Source organism: Vombatus ursinus, unplaced genomic scaffold (assembly GCF_900497805.2).
Source record: "Vombatus ursinus unplaced genomic scaffold, bare-nosed wombat genome assembly UNPS02014773.1, whole genome shotgun sequence".
Lineage (NCBI taxonomy): Eukaryota > Metazoa > Chordata > Mammalia > Diprotodontia > Vombatidae > Vombatus > Vombatus ursinus.
This window is the reverse complement of record NW_020954551.1, coordinates 19,861,719-19,876,987: the sequence shown is the minus strand read 5'-3', so window position 1 is coordinate 19,876,987 and position 15,269 is coordinate 19,861,719. Positions and strand designations below refer to the sequence as shown.

General features: G+C 38.8%; 1 protein-coding gene across 3 annotated transcripts in view; it reads right to left on the bottom strand.

Moving 5' to 3' along the window:
* The window catches only part of PPP4R2 (protein phosphatase 4 regulatory subunit 2), a 58,651-nt gene extending 44,244 nt beyond the window's left edge, over positions 1–14,407 (bottom strand). For 2 of the 3 annotated variants that reach the window (XM_027863970.1, XM_027863971.1), the window contains exons 1-2: positions 14,332–14,407; positions 13,622–13,703 (exon numbers count right to left, since the gene is read on the bottom strand). In XM_027863970.1, coding sequence (XP_027719771.1) covers positions 13,622–13,703; positions 14,332–14,365 — 116 coding nt within the window. In that variant the 5' untranslated portion in view covers positions 14,366–14,407. Of the gene's footprint in view, positions 1–13,621; positions 13,704–13,978; positions 14,081–14,331 lie in introns of those variants that run through there. The other variant, XM_027863972.1, reaches the window with a different exon arrangement.
* Between the last annotated feature and the right edge of the window lie 862 nt (positions 14,408–15,269).

The following is a 15,269-nucleotide window of genomic DNA, read 5'->3' as shown; positions in this document are numbered from 1 at the left end:
TGCCATGCCAATCAAACTATCAAGGAGTTATTTTATAGAACTAGAAAAAAAATCATCAAGAAGAACAAAAGATCAAGAATATCAAGGAAATCAATTTTTTTAAAAAATGTAGGAAGGTGGTCCAGCAGTGCCAGATTTGAAGCTATGCTTCAAAGTGATAATCATCAAAACAATCTGCTACTGGGTAAGAAATAAAGTTGTTGATCAGTGAAATAAATTAGGTACACAATATACAAAAATAAGTGACTATAGTAAATTAGTGCTTGGATTTTTCCAAGAGATTGTTTACAGCAAGAACTTGCTATTTGGAAAAAAATCTCTGGAAAAACTAGAAATCAATTTGGCAGAAACTAGGCATAGGTCAACATCTCACATCAGATACCAAGACAAGTTCAAAATGGGTACATGATTTGGATGTATAGGATGATATCATAAGCAAATTAGGAAAGCACAGGAAAAAAATTACCTGTCAAGATTTATGGACAGGGGAAGAATTCATGACCAAACAAGAGAAAGAGGATCATGGAAGGTAAAATGAGTAATCTTGATTACATTAGATTAAAAAGGGTTTACACAAACAAAATCAATACAGCCAAAATCAGAAAGAAAGCAGGAAGTTGTTCTCTGATAAAGATCTCAGTTCCCAAATATATAGAGAACTGAGACAAATTATAAAAATAGGAGTCATTCCCAATTGATAAATGGTCAAAGGATATGAACAGGCAACTTTCAGAAGAAGAAATCAAAGCTATCAATAGTCATAAGAAAAAATGCTCTAAATTACTAATCAATGGAGAAATGCAAATTAAAACAACTCTAAGGTACCACTTCACATCTATATGATTGGCTAAGATAATAGAAAAGAAAAATGACAAATGTTGGTGGGGACGTAAGAAAATAGGTCCACTAATGAATTGCCTGTAAAGTTGTGAACTGGTCCAACCATTCTGGAGAACAATTTGGAACTATGTCCAAAAGTCTATAAAATTGTGAATACCCTTTGTCCCAGCAATACTGCCGCTAAGGTCTGTGCCGCAAAGAGATCAAAGAAAAAGAAAAAGGGGGGGGGGGGGCAGCTAGGTGGCAAAGTGGATAGAGCACCAGCCCTGGAGTCAGGAGGACCTGAGTTCAAATTCAGCCTCAGACATATAATATTTCCTAGCTGTGTGACTCTGGGTAAGTCACTTAACCACAATCGCCTAAATAAAAATAAAAATAAATTTTTTAAAAAGAGAAAGAAAAAGAAAAAGGATCTATACGTACAAGAACACTGTAGCTTTCTGTGGTGGCAAAGAACTGGAAACAAGAGGATGCTCATCAACTAGGGAATGACAAAACACGTCATGGAATATGATTGTGATGGAATACCATTGTACTATAAGAAATGATGAAGAAGACAGTTTCAAAAAAGCCTGCTAAAACCTGCATGAACTGATGCAAAATGAAGTCAACAGAGCCAGGAAAACAATGTACACAGTAAGAACAATATTGTTATGATTATCAACAGGGAAAGGCTTATTAGCAACTTTTATCAATGAAATGATCCATGATATCTCCAAAGGACACCTTCAGACAGAGAACTGATGAACTGAGTGCAGACTGAATCACCTTTTTTCTATTTTTTTTTTTTGCTTTTTTTTTCACAACATGGCTAACGCTGAAATGTTCTGCATGTCTTCATATGTGTAATGGGTATATTTCTTGTCTTTTCGATAGGTAGGGGAGGGAATGGAGGAAAAGAATTTGGAACCAAAAGTAACTAAAAAAAAAACTTCCAATTTTTTCCAAACACAAGTCACAGTTTGGAAAATTACACACAATGATGCAAGATTTGAAGATATTATCCAAGTATACTATTGTGCTTATTTCATAGGTCACTGAAAAAAGTCCATTTGTAAAGCATATTGTGGCAATTATTTGGGGGGAAATAAAAAGGAGAAGAAAATTGTAAAAGGATGTTATTTTTATTCAACTCATAAAAATAATGCCCCTTTCTATCTACCACACAAAGTAATCACGAATATAACTACAAAACATTACATAGAAACACGGACCTAACTAGAGATATTAATTTCTCATGGTTGGGTCAGGCCAAAATAATAAAAATTACAGAAGTACAGAAATGAATTTGCATATTTAGTGCCATAACACAAAACAAAATGATTATTTTACCAAACTAGAAAAAGCAACAATTAATCTAGAGGTTAAAAAAAATTTTTTTAAAAAGCAAAAACTAATAAGCCTACAGTGTCACTGTATCACAGAGTATGTGGAAGGGAATAAGATGTAAGAAGACTGCAAAGATCAGAAGCAGCAGGTTATGAGATTGGGGAGCTTGAATTCCAATTCAAAAGAGAAGATTGGAGCACAGGCTGCATAGTATGGGCACGGCCAGGGACAAATCAATAACAAAACTCTTATTCAAAACAAAACAAAACAAAAAAAAAGAATAAGTCTAGCATTACTAGATTTCAAATTATGCAACTGTGAAACCATCAAAAAAATTTGGTACTGATTAAGAAATGGGACAAGACTACAATTCAATAGAACTTAGAGTAACAGCGTACAATAAAACCAAGGATTACCAACTATTAGAACAAGCAATCCCTATATGATAAATATTGCTGGTAAAATTAGAAAGCAGTCTAACAGAAAATTAGGTTTAGACTAATATCTCACACCAAATACCATAGTAATTTCCAAATGAATACAAGACTGAAGTATAAAAGGACATAATAAACAAATTAAAAGACTGAAAAAGAGATTACCTTCCAAAACTCTTACATATATGTAAAGCTGTAGTTCTTAATCAAATAAGGGAAAGAAATAAACATAAAAGATTGCCAAAAGGCAATTTGGATGGCATGAATTGAAAAGCTTTTGCACAAACAAAATCAAGTTGGGAATTAGAAGGGAAACGGTGGATCAAATTTCTCTAATAAAGATCTGCTATCCAAAATATGTAATAAAGAATAGAGGCAAATTTTAAAAAATGAAAGTCACTCCCTAATAAATAAAGCACATAGTTTTCTAAAGAAATACAATTCTTAAAAAATAAGGAATGCAAAGGAGAGCTCACATACAACAGTAACTGAATTGAATTCAAGTCACTAATAAGAGAAAAGTAAATTTAAGCAACTCAGAAGTTCCACCTTAAATCCACCAAACTAGTAAAGACAATTTTTAAAAAGCAAAATGGCAAATGGTAGAGGAGCTGTATGAGGACAATCACACTACTATGACTTCTCCAGCTGCACTCATTTTGGATTTGACTTCACCATGCCCCACAGTAAACTCATCACTGGGAAATATCTAGCAAGATCCAAAAGTTTTAGTACATTCACTTCATCAGTACCCTGAGCCCTCTGATTGGGAAGTAGAGCCATGAACTCCTCAACTTCTATTTAAGGACAGAAGACTGAAGACATTTCATTTTCAATGAAAGAAGAAAAGAAAGAAGTTTTGAAGAAACTAAGGCAAATAGAGGTTAACTGACTTGCTCAAGGGTTACAAAGCTGGTAAATATAGTCACATGTGAACCAGTCATCCTGACTCCAGACCTGATACTCTATCCACTGTGCCACAAACATACACATACACACATACACAATTACATAAGTCAAATTAATGCATCAAACTTACAGGGACAGGGACTAGACCTGGATTTCAGTGGCACAGTAAACTCCCAGATAAGGAAACTCTCTCCTCCAATGCAAATCAGCTCTGTTAAGTAACTCCCCAGAATCACAGAGCCTGGTATGTGTCAAAGGTCTCCCTGGTTTCAAGGCAATCTCTCTATACTTAACATATATCTATATGTTAAGTATATGTATCTCTATATCTCTATACTGTAACATATCTACCTTACTTTACCATGTCCTCTTATAAATCTCCTTCTACTTTGTAGTTTTTTTTTTGTTTTATTGACATTCTTTTCTTTCTTTTTTCTTTTTCAGAAGGGCAATACTATCATTACCTATGCCACCCTATCTATTATTTTAATTTTAAACCATATATCTGTTTCAAGATGGTTTTGAGATAGGCAGGAATGATAGTCCAGATTTGCCTTCAGGCTTACAACCAGAATTCCAGGCTTCTTTGAGATCAAGCCAGAAAGAGCTTCAGTCATCTGGCCTGCCTAACACAAAGTTACATTCTGACAAAAATGTGGAGCTAACCCAGAATATGCTAATCCATACAGACACACAAGATAATTTTTAAAACTTTGAAAAATTATCCACTTTAAAAAACTTTCTAAAAATCAGACTACTTACATGTATAATAAAGATCTGATAGGCATATGTACCTGCATATGTATGTGTTTACACATATCTCAAAATACTGGTGGTGCCAAACCAACAATCTCACCACACCCTAAACACGTGAGAATTGTCCTTTTGTAGAACCTGCTTCCAACTGTCCCAAACTTTATGTTCTTCCCTATCCCTATCAAATAACTATAATCCAAAAACAATTATTTCTTTATTAAAAGCAATGATTTCACCTTATTTTACACTTGTATACCTGTACTTGCACTTAAAATAGGAAGAAACAAATAGAGAAACAATTCTGATAAAGTTTCCATAATTAAATGAGGCAAAGAATAAAAACAAAAACTAAATTCAATCTCTGCACACAATACAACTGGATTTTTTACATTTTTTACATTTTTCATTTTACAATTCATTTACATTTTACAATTTATAAGGATCCAAATAGCACACATTAGGCTTCTGCCAAGGGAAAAAAAAATCATTTAAATATTTTAATCACAGTAAAACCAAAAAGGCATGCCTATCTTCTTCACTGGCACCATGTGCATAAATTACAATGGCAGCATTACAAGGCACAATCCATACAAAACCCAAGTACAGCACTTATTAGCTAATGGAGACTCAGAAAAAGAAAAGCGTGCTGTACTCCATATTTTGTGTTGCTCCTTCAGACCATTACCAACTACCCCCAACATGGATATTCAGAAGAGATGGAGATGTTAAGAAGCAGAAGGGGTTCAATACAGTGGCCAATGACACTGGGAACCTAAATTATTTCTCAGGGTCTTTTCAGGTCCATGGGAACTTTGAGGAGACAAAATACATTTTGGAGTTGATCATTGTCCTGAAAAGCAGTCTCCAAGGGGGTGTAAACTATAAAATCAAGTAAATTATGAAATTATCATATTGGTTAAAATTATACCTAGTTTTCTATGTCTTTCTGTACAAAAAATTAATTTCTAGGTTCATTCTCCTTACAAAATACATGGTTATTAGAGGCAGACAGGTAAGACAAAAAAAAAAAATTAGACAAAAAAAAAAAATTACTGGCCTGAAGATGAAGAAAGAGCCACTCCTACCTGCTCCTGACTCTGCCTAGGTGATCTCTCCAAGCAAGTCATTTCTCACCATCCTAAACCTCAGTTTTCTATTGATAAAACTAGGATGACACAATCTGTGATCTTGATCTCAAAAATGTTCTGAAGACCAAATGAAATCATGCAAAAACACTTTGCAAACCTTAAAGTACAATGTGCATAAATAGTTGACAGTAAGAATTAAACAGTAAGTTTTTTTTATTTACCTAGAAATGCAGTACTCAACTCAGCTTAGGTGAAAGGCTATGGGAAAGACTGACTCCTAGCAATTGTTCTAAATCTAGCAATAATGGCTTCTTTCATTTCTGAGGGACTATCCACATATACCTATTACGCTGTTACATAAAAGACATCTTTTTCCTAAATAGAAAGCAGAAATAAGTTATTTGCAAACTCATACAAATTACTTGCCTCATGACACTTGCCAGAAAATTTCTTTCTTTTTTTCGCTCAAAACGCAGAGAGACAAAACACAGTCTAAAAGGTCCTATGACATATCCTGGCTAGCATCTATGGTCAGTGGTGCCAAAGCAAGAGATGTGACAGTAACAGACACAGGGAGATTGGGGACAGTATCATAGGGAAACAGAAGTCTCAAGTGAACCAAATAATACAGAGTCTCAAGCCTGGTTTCTATGAAAAAAAGCAAAGCATAATGCTAAAGTGTGCTCCAAAGTATTCTGAGAGATTTATCAGGAAGTAAACATGAAACAGAGAAAACAGGAGAAATGAAGACACCTAAGTAGACACTGGAGATTCCAAAATCAGTACTTCCACCTGGAAGTCCCCAGATAATTAAAGGCCCAGGATAATCAATTATAGGCTACAATTTTTAAGGCAATGACTCTAGGCACACAGAACTGAGGATGGAACTTCTTAGAAGCTATTTAGAAAACGTTAAACAATACTTAAGAGGCAATAGCACTGAAAGGAAACAAAGAATCAAAAGGAATACAAGGGGGAAGTGGGGAAAGAGAAGGAACTTGGAGATAGATGTGTATATATATACACACACAGAGAGACATATATATACACACACACACATATATGTACATATATAGTCTTGTATATCAAAAAAATGAAAAAAAATTGCACTATATAAAGCGTTAGTAGTTCAGCACAGATATGACAGGAAACCTGATAATATTTAAACAGGCAAGTAATGACTGTATTAGCCTTAATTCTAGAGGCTCCGATTCAGAAGTTTTATAGTATTCATATGTACCAAATAAAGTATTTGGTTAAACAAATGCAAATTAATCAACAGCAAATTTTTCTCTCTACTACGAAATATAGTATCTTTCCATTAGGTTTTTTTTTAAGCCACATTTGGATTAAAGATTATATAGGCATTTAAACACAACAAGTAATTGAGCTTCACTGCTAATCTGAAAGAAGTAGGGCTTTTTAACCTTTTTTATGTCATGGATTCCTTTGGCAACCTAATGAAGCTCCTTTTCTCAGAATGATGCTTTTAAATGAAAAAAATACAAAGAATTTAAAGGGAAATTAATTATACTGAAGTGGCTGTCAAAACATTAAAAAAAAAAAAGAAATAAAAGGTTTGAGGACCCCTGCTTAAGAAACCTCAAGCTAAAGGAAATTTTTGAAAGATCTGGAGACAAAAATGACCCAGAAAACTATCTGGTCCACCCCTCTTATTTTTCAGATGAGTAAACTGAGACCCAGAGGCATTAAATGACTTTTCCTAAAGTCACAACAGGTAGCAAGCAACACAACAGGGACTGATTTATAATCATGTTTTCCTGAATCACTGTTGATATTAAATTTAATAATACAAGTGACGATCTCAGATCTGATGCTGGAAGGGACCTCAGAAACCATCTAGTCCAGCCCCCTTTTTTACAGATGAGGCAACTAAGACTTAAGTTAGTTGGCTACAGAAACTCAGATAGCATATCAGAGGTGGGATATGATATGAGGTTCTTTGCAGGCAGAGTTTCTCACATGTCTCTGCCCTTAGTGTGCCCCATCTGTTTCAGTACTAGATATGAATTGAGTAACAAACAGTTAAGTGACTACATTGTGCCAGGTTCCATGCGAGGCACTTGGTATACAAAGACAGAAATGAAACAGTCTCTGCCCTCAAGTTTATATTTTAATGAGGAAAACAAAAACTCACCTATACCTTATACCAAACATATAACCTAGGAGGGGAGGGACAGGTTCACAAAACAGTAATCCACCTGACTAAATCACACTATATGTGTGAAAAGGAGTTGTTGGTGTTTATCCTTTGTCCTCTAAAAGGACCATGACATCAGGAAAGTGATGCCATGATGTGCAAATGAAGTGGATTTAAGTGAGAGAGAGCTGTGAGAAGTCACCAGAAGTCACCAGTCTTTCAGAGCCATCTGGGTACAGTGGCAAGATATAGGTCAGGAAGACTGGAGTTGGCCCTGGATGCAGTGGGAGCTGCTGGCCTTTTAAGCTAAGGTCTTTAACAGGTCTCAGTTTGACTGAGGCAACAACCCAATCACTGATTAAGGCTAGGTAAAGAAATGGGGCGGAGAATGGCCTCTTTTACCTAGTCAAAAAACAAAACAAAACAAAAAAACACACAGATTTCTTCCTCAAGGATCTTGCCTTAAACCCAAAATCACCAGGGCTCTCACAGATTGGCCAACAATAGGTCCCAGGCCAAGACCCACTTGGTCATTGTTTGAACCCCTAATGGCTCAGAGTGAATGTAAATAGCAATACTTTCAGTTCGGCCAGAAACCCTTAGGGTCTTCCCCTCCCAGATTGACTAGGCCATCAAATATCTGTTCAATTACACAGCAACAAGAAATTAAATTAGAAAGAATAAGAAATACACATTAACAATTCAGTCCAGATACACATAATAAAGGGGATACAAATCAAGTAAAATTAAAGCGAGAATTCATAGTGGAGACTCTATTGTCCTATTCCTGTCTTTTTTACAAATTTTCAAAAATGAAACTTGAACAGTATATTTCCCCCCTAAATTCCAATTTGAGATCCTCTCAGGTTAAATCCCTGTGTTAAAATTACACTGCTCTGTTCCTTCCTTCTGATTCAATGAATAAGCATATTTAAGACCCTATGTGTATACTACTGGCCTTTGGTAGAAACAAAATGGAAAAAAAAAAAAATCCTGCCCTCAAGAATATTTCAATATCATTAAGGAGATCTATAGCTACGCAGATATATAAATATATGTTGACATTCCTAAATGAGTAATATTAATGCAATTCTGGTCATCAAACATCACTGGTCAGAGGTTAGTCTCATTTTTGGTCTCAATGAACTTTTAAAATGCAGTGTTATAATTTAATTCAGTTAATATTTACTGAGAAACTACTATGTTGCTAGCCACTGTTACTCACATTTAATCAACCAATCATTCACAGGAGTCCTCACAATTAATTCTTAAAGAATAACTAACCTATTCTACATAAAAAGTTTTTTTTTACCCATCTCACAAGATAAAAGTGGCCTCACTCCTTACCAAGGCTACCCCCTCTACTTGTTCAAGCAATCCTATTCCATTCCAACTCCATCAACAGAGTGCCTCCTTTCACCCCAATCCACTTAATCGTTTATTTTCAATCTCTCCCTACTGCCTATAAACATGTTCATGTCTCCCTCATCCTCAAAAAAACCTCTAATGAGCCTACTATCTCCAATTGTTCTATATCTCTTCTACCTTCTATGGCTAACCTCTTTGAAAAGGCTATCTAAATCAAAGCTATCTAGAGTCACATGAAAAAATGTTTTATATCACTATTGACTTGAGAAATACAAATTAAAAACTCTGAGATACCATCTCATACCCACCAGACTGACTAACATGACAGAAAAGGAAAATGACAAATGCTGGAGAGGATGTGGAAAAATTGGGACACTGATGCACTGCTGGTGGAGTTGTGAACTGATCCAACCATTCTGGAGAACAATTTGGAATTTTGCCCCAAGAGCTATAAAACTGTGTATACCCTTTGACCCAGCAATAGCACTACTAGGTCTGTATCCCAAAGAGATCGAAGAAAATTTATAAGGAGAAAAATATAGCAGCACTTTTTATGGTGGCAAAGAACTGGAAATCATGGGGATGTTCATCAATTGCGGAAAGGGGGCACAAGTTGTGGTATATGACTGCGATGGAATACTACTGTGCTATAAGAAATGACAAGGGGGTAGTTTCAGAAAAATCTGGGAAGACATATAAACTAATGGCAAATTGAAGTGAGTAGAAGCAGGAGACATTATACACAGTAACAGCAATACTGTACAATAATCAACTAGCTTTTCTAATCAACATAATGATCCAAGACAATTCTGAAAGACAGATACTGAAATATGCTACCCACCTCCAAAAACAACCGTGAGAGTCTGAGTGCAGACTGAACTATAATTTTTTCACTTTATTTTTCCCCCCAAAACATGGTTAATGGGGAAGTGTTTCACATTTCACATGTAAAATTGATATGACATTTCTTGTCTTCTTAATGGGTGGAGGTGGAGCAGGAGGGAGAGAATTTAGAACTTAATATTGGAATTTAGAAAATACTGGAACTTTTTTAAATCCAAAAAAAAAATAATAAATTGCGGGGATTAAAAAAAAACAGGCTATCTAATCCATAATAGATGCTTCCATTTTCTCTCCTCTTACTCTCTCCTTAACCCTTTACAATCCAGTTTGACTTCATCATTCCACCAAAATGCTCTCTCCAAGTCACCAATGATCTCTTAATTCACAAATTCAATGACCTTTTCTATATTCTCATTCTCAATTTCTCTTCAGCCTTTGACACTACTGATCATCTTCTCTTCCCTGACACTCTCTTCTCCCTAGGTTTTTGCAACAACAGCTTCTCCCAAGTCTCCTCCTACCTATCTGATGCCTCTTTCTCAAGTCTCCTTTGCTGGATCCTCATCCAGCCAGACCTTCCCCTCTAACAGTAGTTGAGGGTTCTGTTCTGGGCCGTATTGTCTTCTCCCTTTATACTTTATACCAGGGGTGGGGAACCTTCCGCCTTGAGGCCACTTGTGGCCTTCTAGGTCCTTGGGTGCAGCCTTTTTATTGAGTCCAAGTTTCACAGAGCACATACTTTTAAGGGATTTGTTCTGTGAACTTCTCTACTCCAACGCTGACACCATCCTGGTGCAGGCCTTATCACTCACACCTATACTACCTTCAATAGCTTGGGGGAGGAGAAAGAGGGGAGGCCCCGTCTGCCTCAAATCTCTCCCCACTCCAATCCATTCTCCATTCAGCCACCAAAGTTATTTTTCTAAAGTGCAGGTCTGACCCAGTCAAGTCCCTAACTCTAGTGGCTCCCTACTGCCTCCAGGAGAAAATACAAAAAGCTGTTTGCCCTTCAAAGACCTTCATAACCTAGTCCCCTCCTGCCTTTCCAATCTTCTTACACCTTAATCCCTGACACATATTCTTTAATCCAATGACACTGGCTTCCTGGCTATATCATAAAAGAAAATCCGCCATTTTCTCTAGCTGTCCCCCCTGCCTGAAATGCTCCTCATCTTATACTGGTTTACCTGGCTTCCTTCAAGACCCAACTAAAGTCCCATCTTCAATAGGGAACTTTTCCAAACCTCTATTAATTAATTCTAGTAATTTTCCCTCTTTTAGTCATCTACTTATCTTACATATAGGTTATTTGAACATATTTTGTTTGCTTATTGTCTCCCATATTAGATTACGAGTCCTGGAGGGCAGGGACTGTCTTTTGCCCTTTTTGTATCCCCAACACTTAACATAATACCTGGCACATAGCAGGCATTTAACCTCCAAGACTTTGACAATTCGTAAAACAGGAAACAGTAATACTTCACAGGCTTATTTTAAGGATCAAGTAAGATAATATAGGTAAAGCACACTGTAAAATATTAAAACACAATGAAAAAGTCAATTATAATAAAAAAAGTGACCTTTAAAAGTTGATGGAAAGTTAATAATTTCTGAATTTCATTCATAAGCTTTTTTTTTTTTTTTTTACTAATCTCTTGTTTTTATGGCATCCTGCATCCCCTTTCTTATTATGTCTTAATGAAAATACCAATGATCAAAAGTTTGAAAATTCTCCCATCTCACATAAACTACATTCAAAAACTGAATTGCCATTCTTGCAATTCTGCAAGTATCAGAAACCTGACAAAACTAGACAATCATAAAACGTACAGAGGAAAACGTATACAAATATTTTAGTTTCTCTTTCACTACTAAAAGTTAATCCATACCCACTCTGGATAAAAAATTAATTAAATGCTAAGCTAAAAGCATAAACATAAAAGCATAAACATGTCTTAGTTGTGTGGTAAGAAGACAAAATGTGTTCTAAAATCTCAGAACGAATAGATTTTAAAATACTCATTATTTCAACTCCAGATGTTCATATTTCACAAATATTTATTGTGGTAAATAAATTAATTTAAATTCCCCATTAGGGCTAAAGAATAACTTCCAAGTAAATACGCATATTCAACTGGTGAGTCAGTAAAACAAATTTTCAAAGAACTGCCTATTGGCCTCTTTATCATATTTATAAATTTAAAAATTCAAAGAATACCATCTGTTATTCACATGGGTTTATTGGTCTCCGTATATATTTACTCACAGATGGTATTAGTAGTACTTATCTATTGGAAACTTTCAGAAGTTTTGGGAACATGAAACATGCCACTGCTTTCCTTTGAATGTCCGGCTGAGATAAAGATGTTTGACATACCCAGTCAGTCAATTATAAGAATTAAAAATGTGAACCTGTATAGTGATATTTTAGAAATCAATGTACTTAAGCAAACAAAACTTTAATAATTTTTAGGCTTGTCTGCAACTAAAATAGTAAAAAATCTAGTTATTGTATATTTACTTTTCATTATTCCTCAAAATTACAGTGCACACAGAGACCAACATAGGCATTAGCATTTAATGCAAATATTTTTCTCAAAGTACATTTTTTTAAATGGAAAATGATAGTCACCTTTCAGCTCACTGGTACATTTTTAGCAGAATACTGGAAAGGTTAATCTTTTAGAACAAGTCCATTAATTTAAGCATCAGGGTTTGTTTTTTTTAACATTGAGATTAAACTTGTTAACAATACAGCATACAAGTACGAACAAATCCTTCATGAAATCACAACTTGATAAAAGTTGTGTCACACTTGCTGAAGCTTATAATGCTGTACTAGGCCTCAAATCAAGAGATGAGTAGGGAGCCAGAAAGAGAGCTTATTCCCTAGCATGGCACCCAAAGAAATTTTTCCCCTTCCTGCCAAAAAGTGAGACAACAAGGAAGTCATCAATGTAGCTCAGCTTTCCAGAGATTAACCTAGGTAGGGCACAAAAACAAATCCTTGTCTCACACATCAACACCAAACACAGAGGGTACTGATAAAAACATCCTTTAACTCTTAAGATGAAGGTGACTTTCAGGCCAAGTGTCCAATAAAGTGCTGAGTTAGTCAGTTATCCTAAAAAGTTTCTAGGACACATGAAACAGGAGCAAATGGCACTAATAAGTCTCTGCCCCCAACCCAACAAAAAAGTCAACAGAAATGGGGCTTCACACATTTAGAAAATTACACCAGGTTGGACACAAGTTTGAAGAAAATGATATCCATAAAAGACACAATCAGAATCACAAAATTAAAATAAAGAGATTCTTCATATTACAGCCAGAAGAATTTTAGTGCATTTTTTTTCCCCACTGATGTAGCTTTAACAGGTTTTTTGTTTCAGGACCCCTAATTTAATCATCAGTGTGGGGAAATCCTAAAGCAGAAACTCTTCCCCCATTCAGGAAAGAAGCCCCACCAAGACACAAGTGACAATCCAAAGGAAGCTGCCTAGAGCACTGAAGAGTTAAGTCTCTGGCTCTGGACCACACAACCCAGAGGTATCTAAAGTAGCATTCAAACCAACTCTTCCCTTGACTCCTGGGCCAGCCCTTGGGCCCACTAAGCCAAGATGCTCTAACAGTCTAAACTAAAATAAATGGGACATAATGTAGTGACCAGCTCCTAGAAGAAAAAATTAGAAACATTACAGAAGACACCTAAAATCAATTATGAAACTCAGACATGCTTCACAGCTAAATAACAATTTTTAAAAGCTGGAATAAAGTGAGGGAATTTAAGTGTTTAACTTTCTGAGTGTTTGGTTAATTCTCCAACTCTAACTTAAGAATAAGTTCCAAGTCTATTCCTCTTCATCAATTAAAAAAAATTTTTTTTAACTCACATCGTCTCCCCCGTTTTGGCTACGTGACAAAGAAACTGATCCAGCACTGGACAAACTTCCTTTTTCCCCCTCTTCTCAAAATCTGCGCAGGAGATTGAAAAAGAAAAAGAAAAGTTAGTAGTACGTATACCTTAAAAATTAAGCAGTATTTTTTTTCCCCCTTTAACCATCCCGATCCCGTCCACCCCAACTCCCCCTTCAAATCAGAAACTTTTCCCCAAGTCCCTCCCACTGTCATTCAAAAGAAGCAAAAAATCCACGGCCAAGCAAGCCCCCAGGACGACTTCCACGGCTCTAGGGAGGGACCCCGGGGTGCCACCCCACCCTGTCCCCCTCTCCCTAGCAACCCGAATTTACAGCCTGCGGCTTGGAACGTGAGAACCCCGCGGCTCCAGTGACACAGCCCGGGCCCGGGCCGGGACAGGGGCAGAACTCTCCAGGTGCCGGGCCGTCCGAAAAGTTCACGGCCGTCCGTCTACAAAGAGGTCAACAAGTGGGGGGCGGGAGACGGCTCGGTTTCCCTTTTTTTTCCTTCTTCCTCCTTCCCCCCATCCTGGGTTTCGGGGGGGAGGGGAAGGAGAGGTCCAGGCCACCCCCCCCGCCGGCTCCTGACACAAAGCCCCCGGCGAGCGGGGCGGGGCTGCCCCGGGGCCCGGGCCCGGTGGGGGAGGGGAGGGTCGGCGCCGGGAGCCCCCTCCCCGGACCCCCACCTTTGAGTGCCTCCTGCAGCCTCTCCATGTCCATGGTGGCCCGCGTCCCTCGCCGCCGCCGCCGCCGCCGCCTCCCTCCGCGGAGTCCCGAGTCCCCGGGCCCGGAACGCCGCCGCCGCCCCCCCGCCGCCCTCACACGCGCGCCCCCACGCAGGCCGCACACACGCAGGCACACGCGCGCACACTTGCGCCGTCCCGGCCCCCTCTCTCACACGCACACACACGCGCGCACACTCGCCCTCACACTCACGCCCTCAAACATTCACACCCACACCCACCCACGCGCACACACACCCGCACACACAGGCGCACGCACACACACACACGCACACACACACACACACACACACGGAAGCGACGGTGGCACCGGCGGCGAGAGAGGCGAGCGAGCGACAGAGGACCTCCCGAGCGCCCACAATCAGCTCCCCAACATGGCGCCCGGCACGTCACCGCGCGCACGCTCCCCGGGCCGCCGTCCTCGTCCCCGCCGCCGCCCGGCGCGGCCCCGCGCCCCGGCGCGCCCCCACAGGCTCTGGGCGGGGCCAGGGCCCCGGGGCGGCCGGAAGCGCACCTGGGAGGTTGGGCCGGGGGCGGGGCCTCCGCGCCGACGCCCCGCCCCCCGGCCCCAAGCGAGACTGCGAGCGCGGCTGCAGCTGGGCACGTATTGCGGGGCGCCAGTGCCCGCTCTGCTCGAACACCTGGGGAAACTGAGGCCCAGGAGGGGAACCACGGGTCAAAGCTGGAGGTTCTGGGGGCAGAAATTCTGGGTTCAAATGCCACCTCTGATCCATTCGACTGTGAGCTCCTCGAGGGCAGGCGCTGTCTTTTGCATGCAGTACAATACCTGGCATGTAGTAGGTGTTTAATAAATGCTGATTGATGGATCAGTTGATTGATGCCTAACCACCGTTGTGACCCTGTACCAATCACGTCACCTT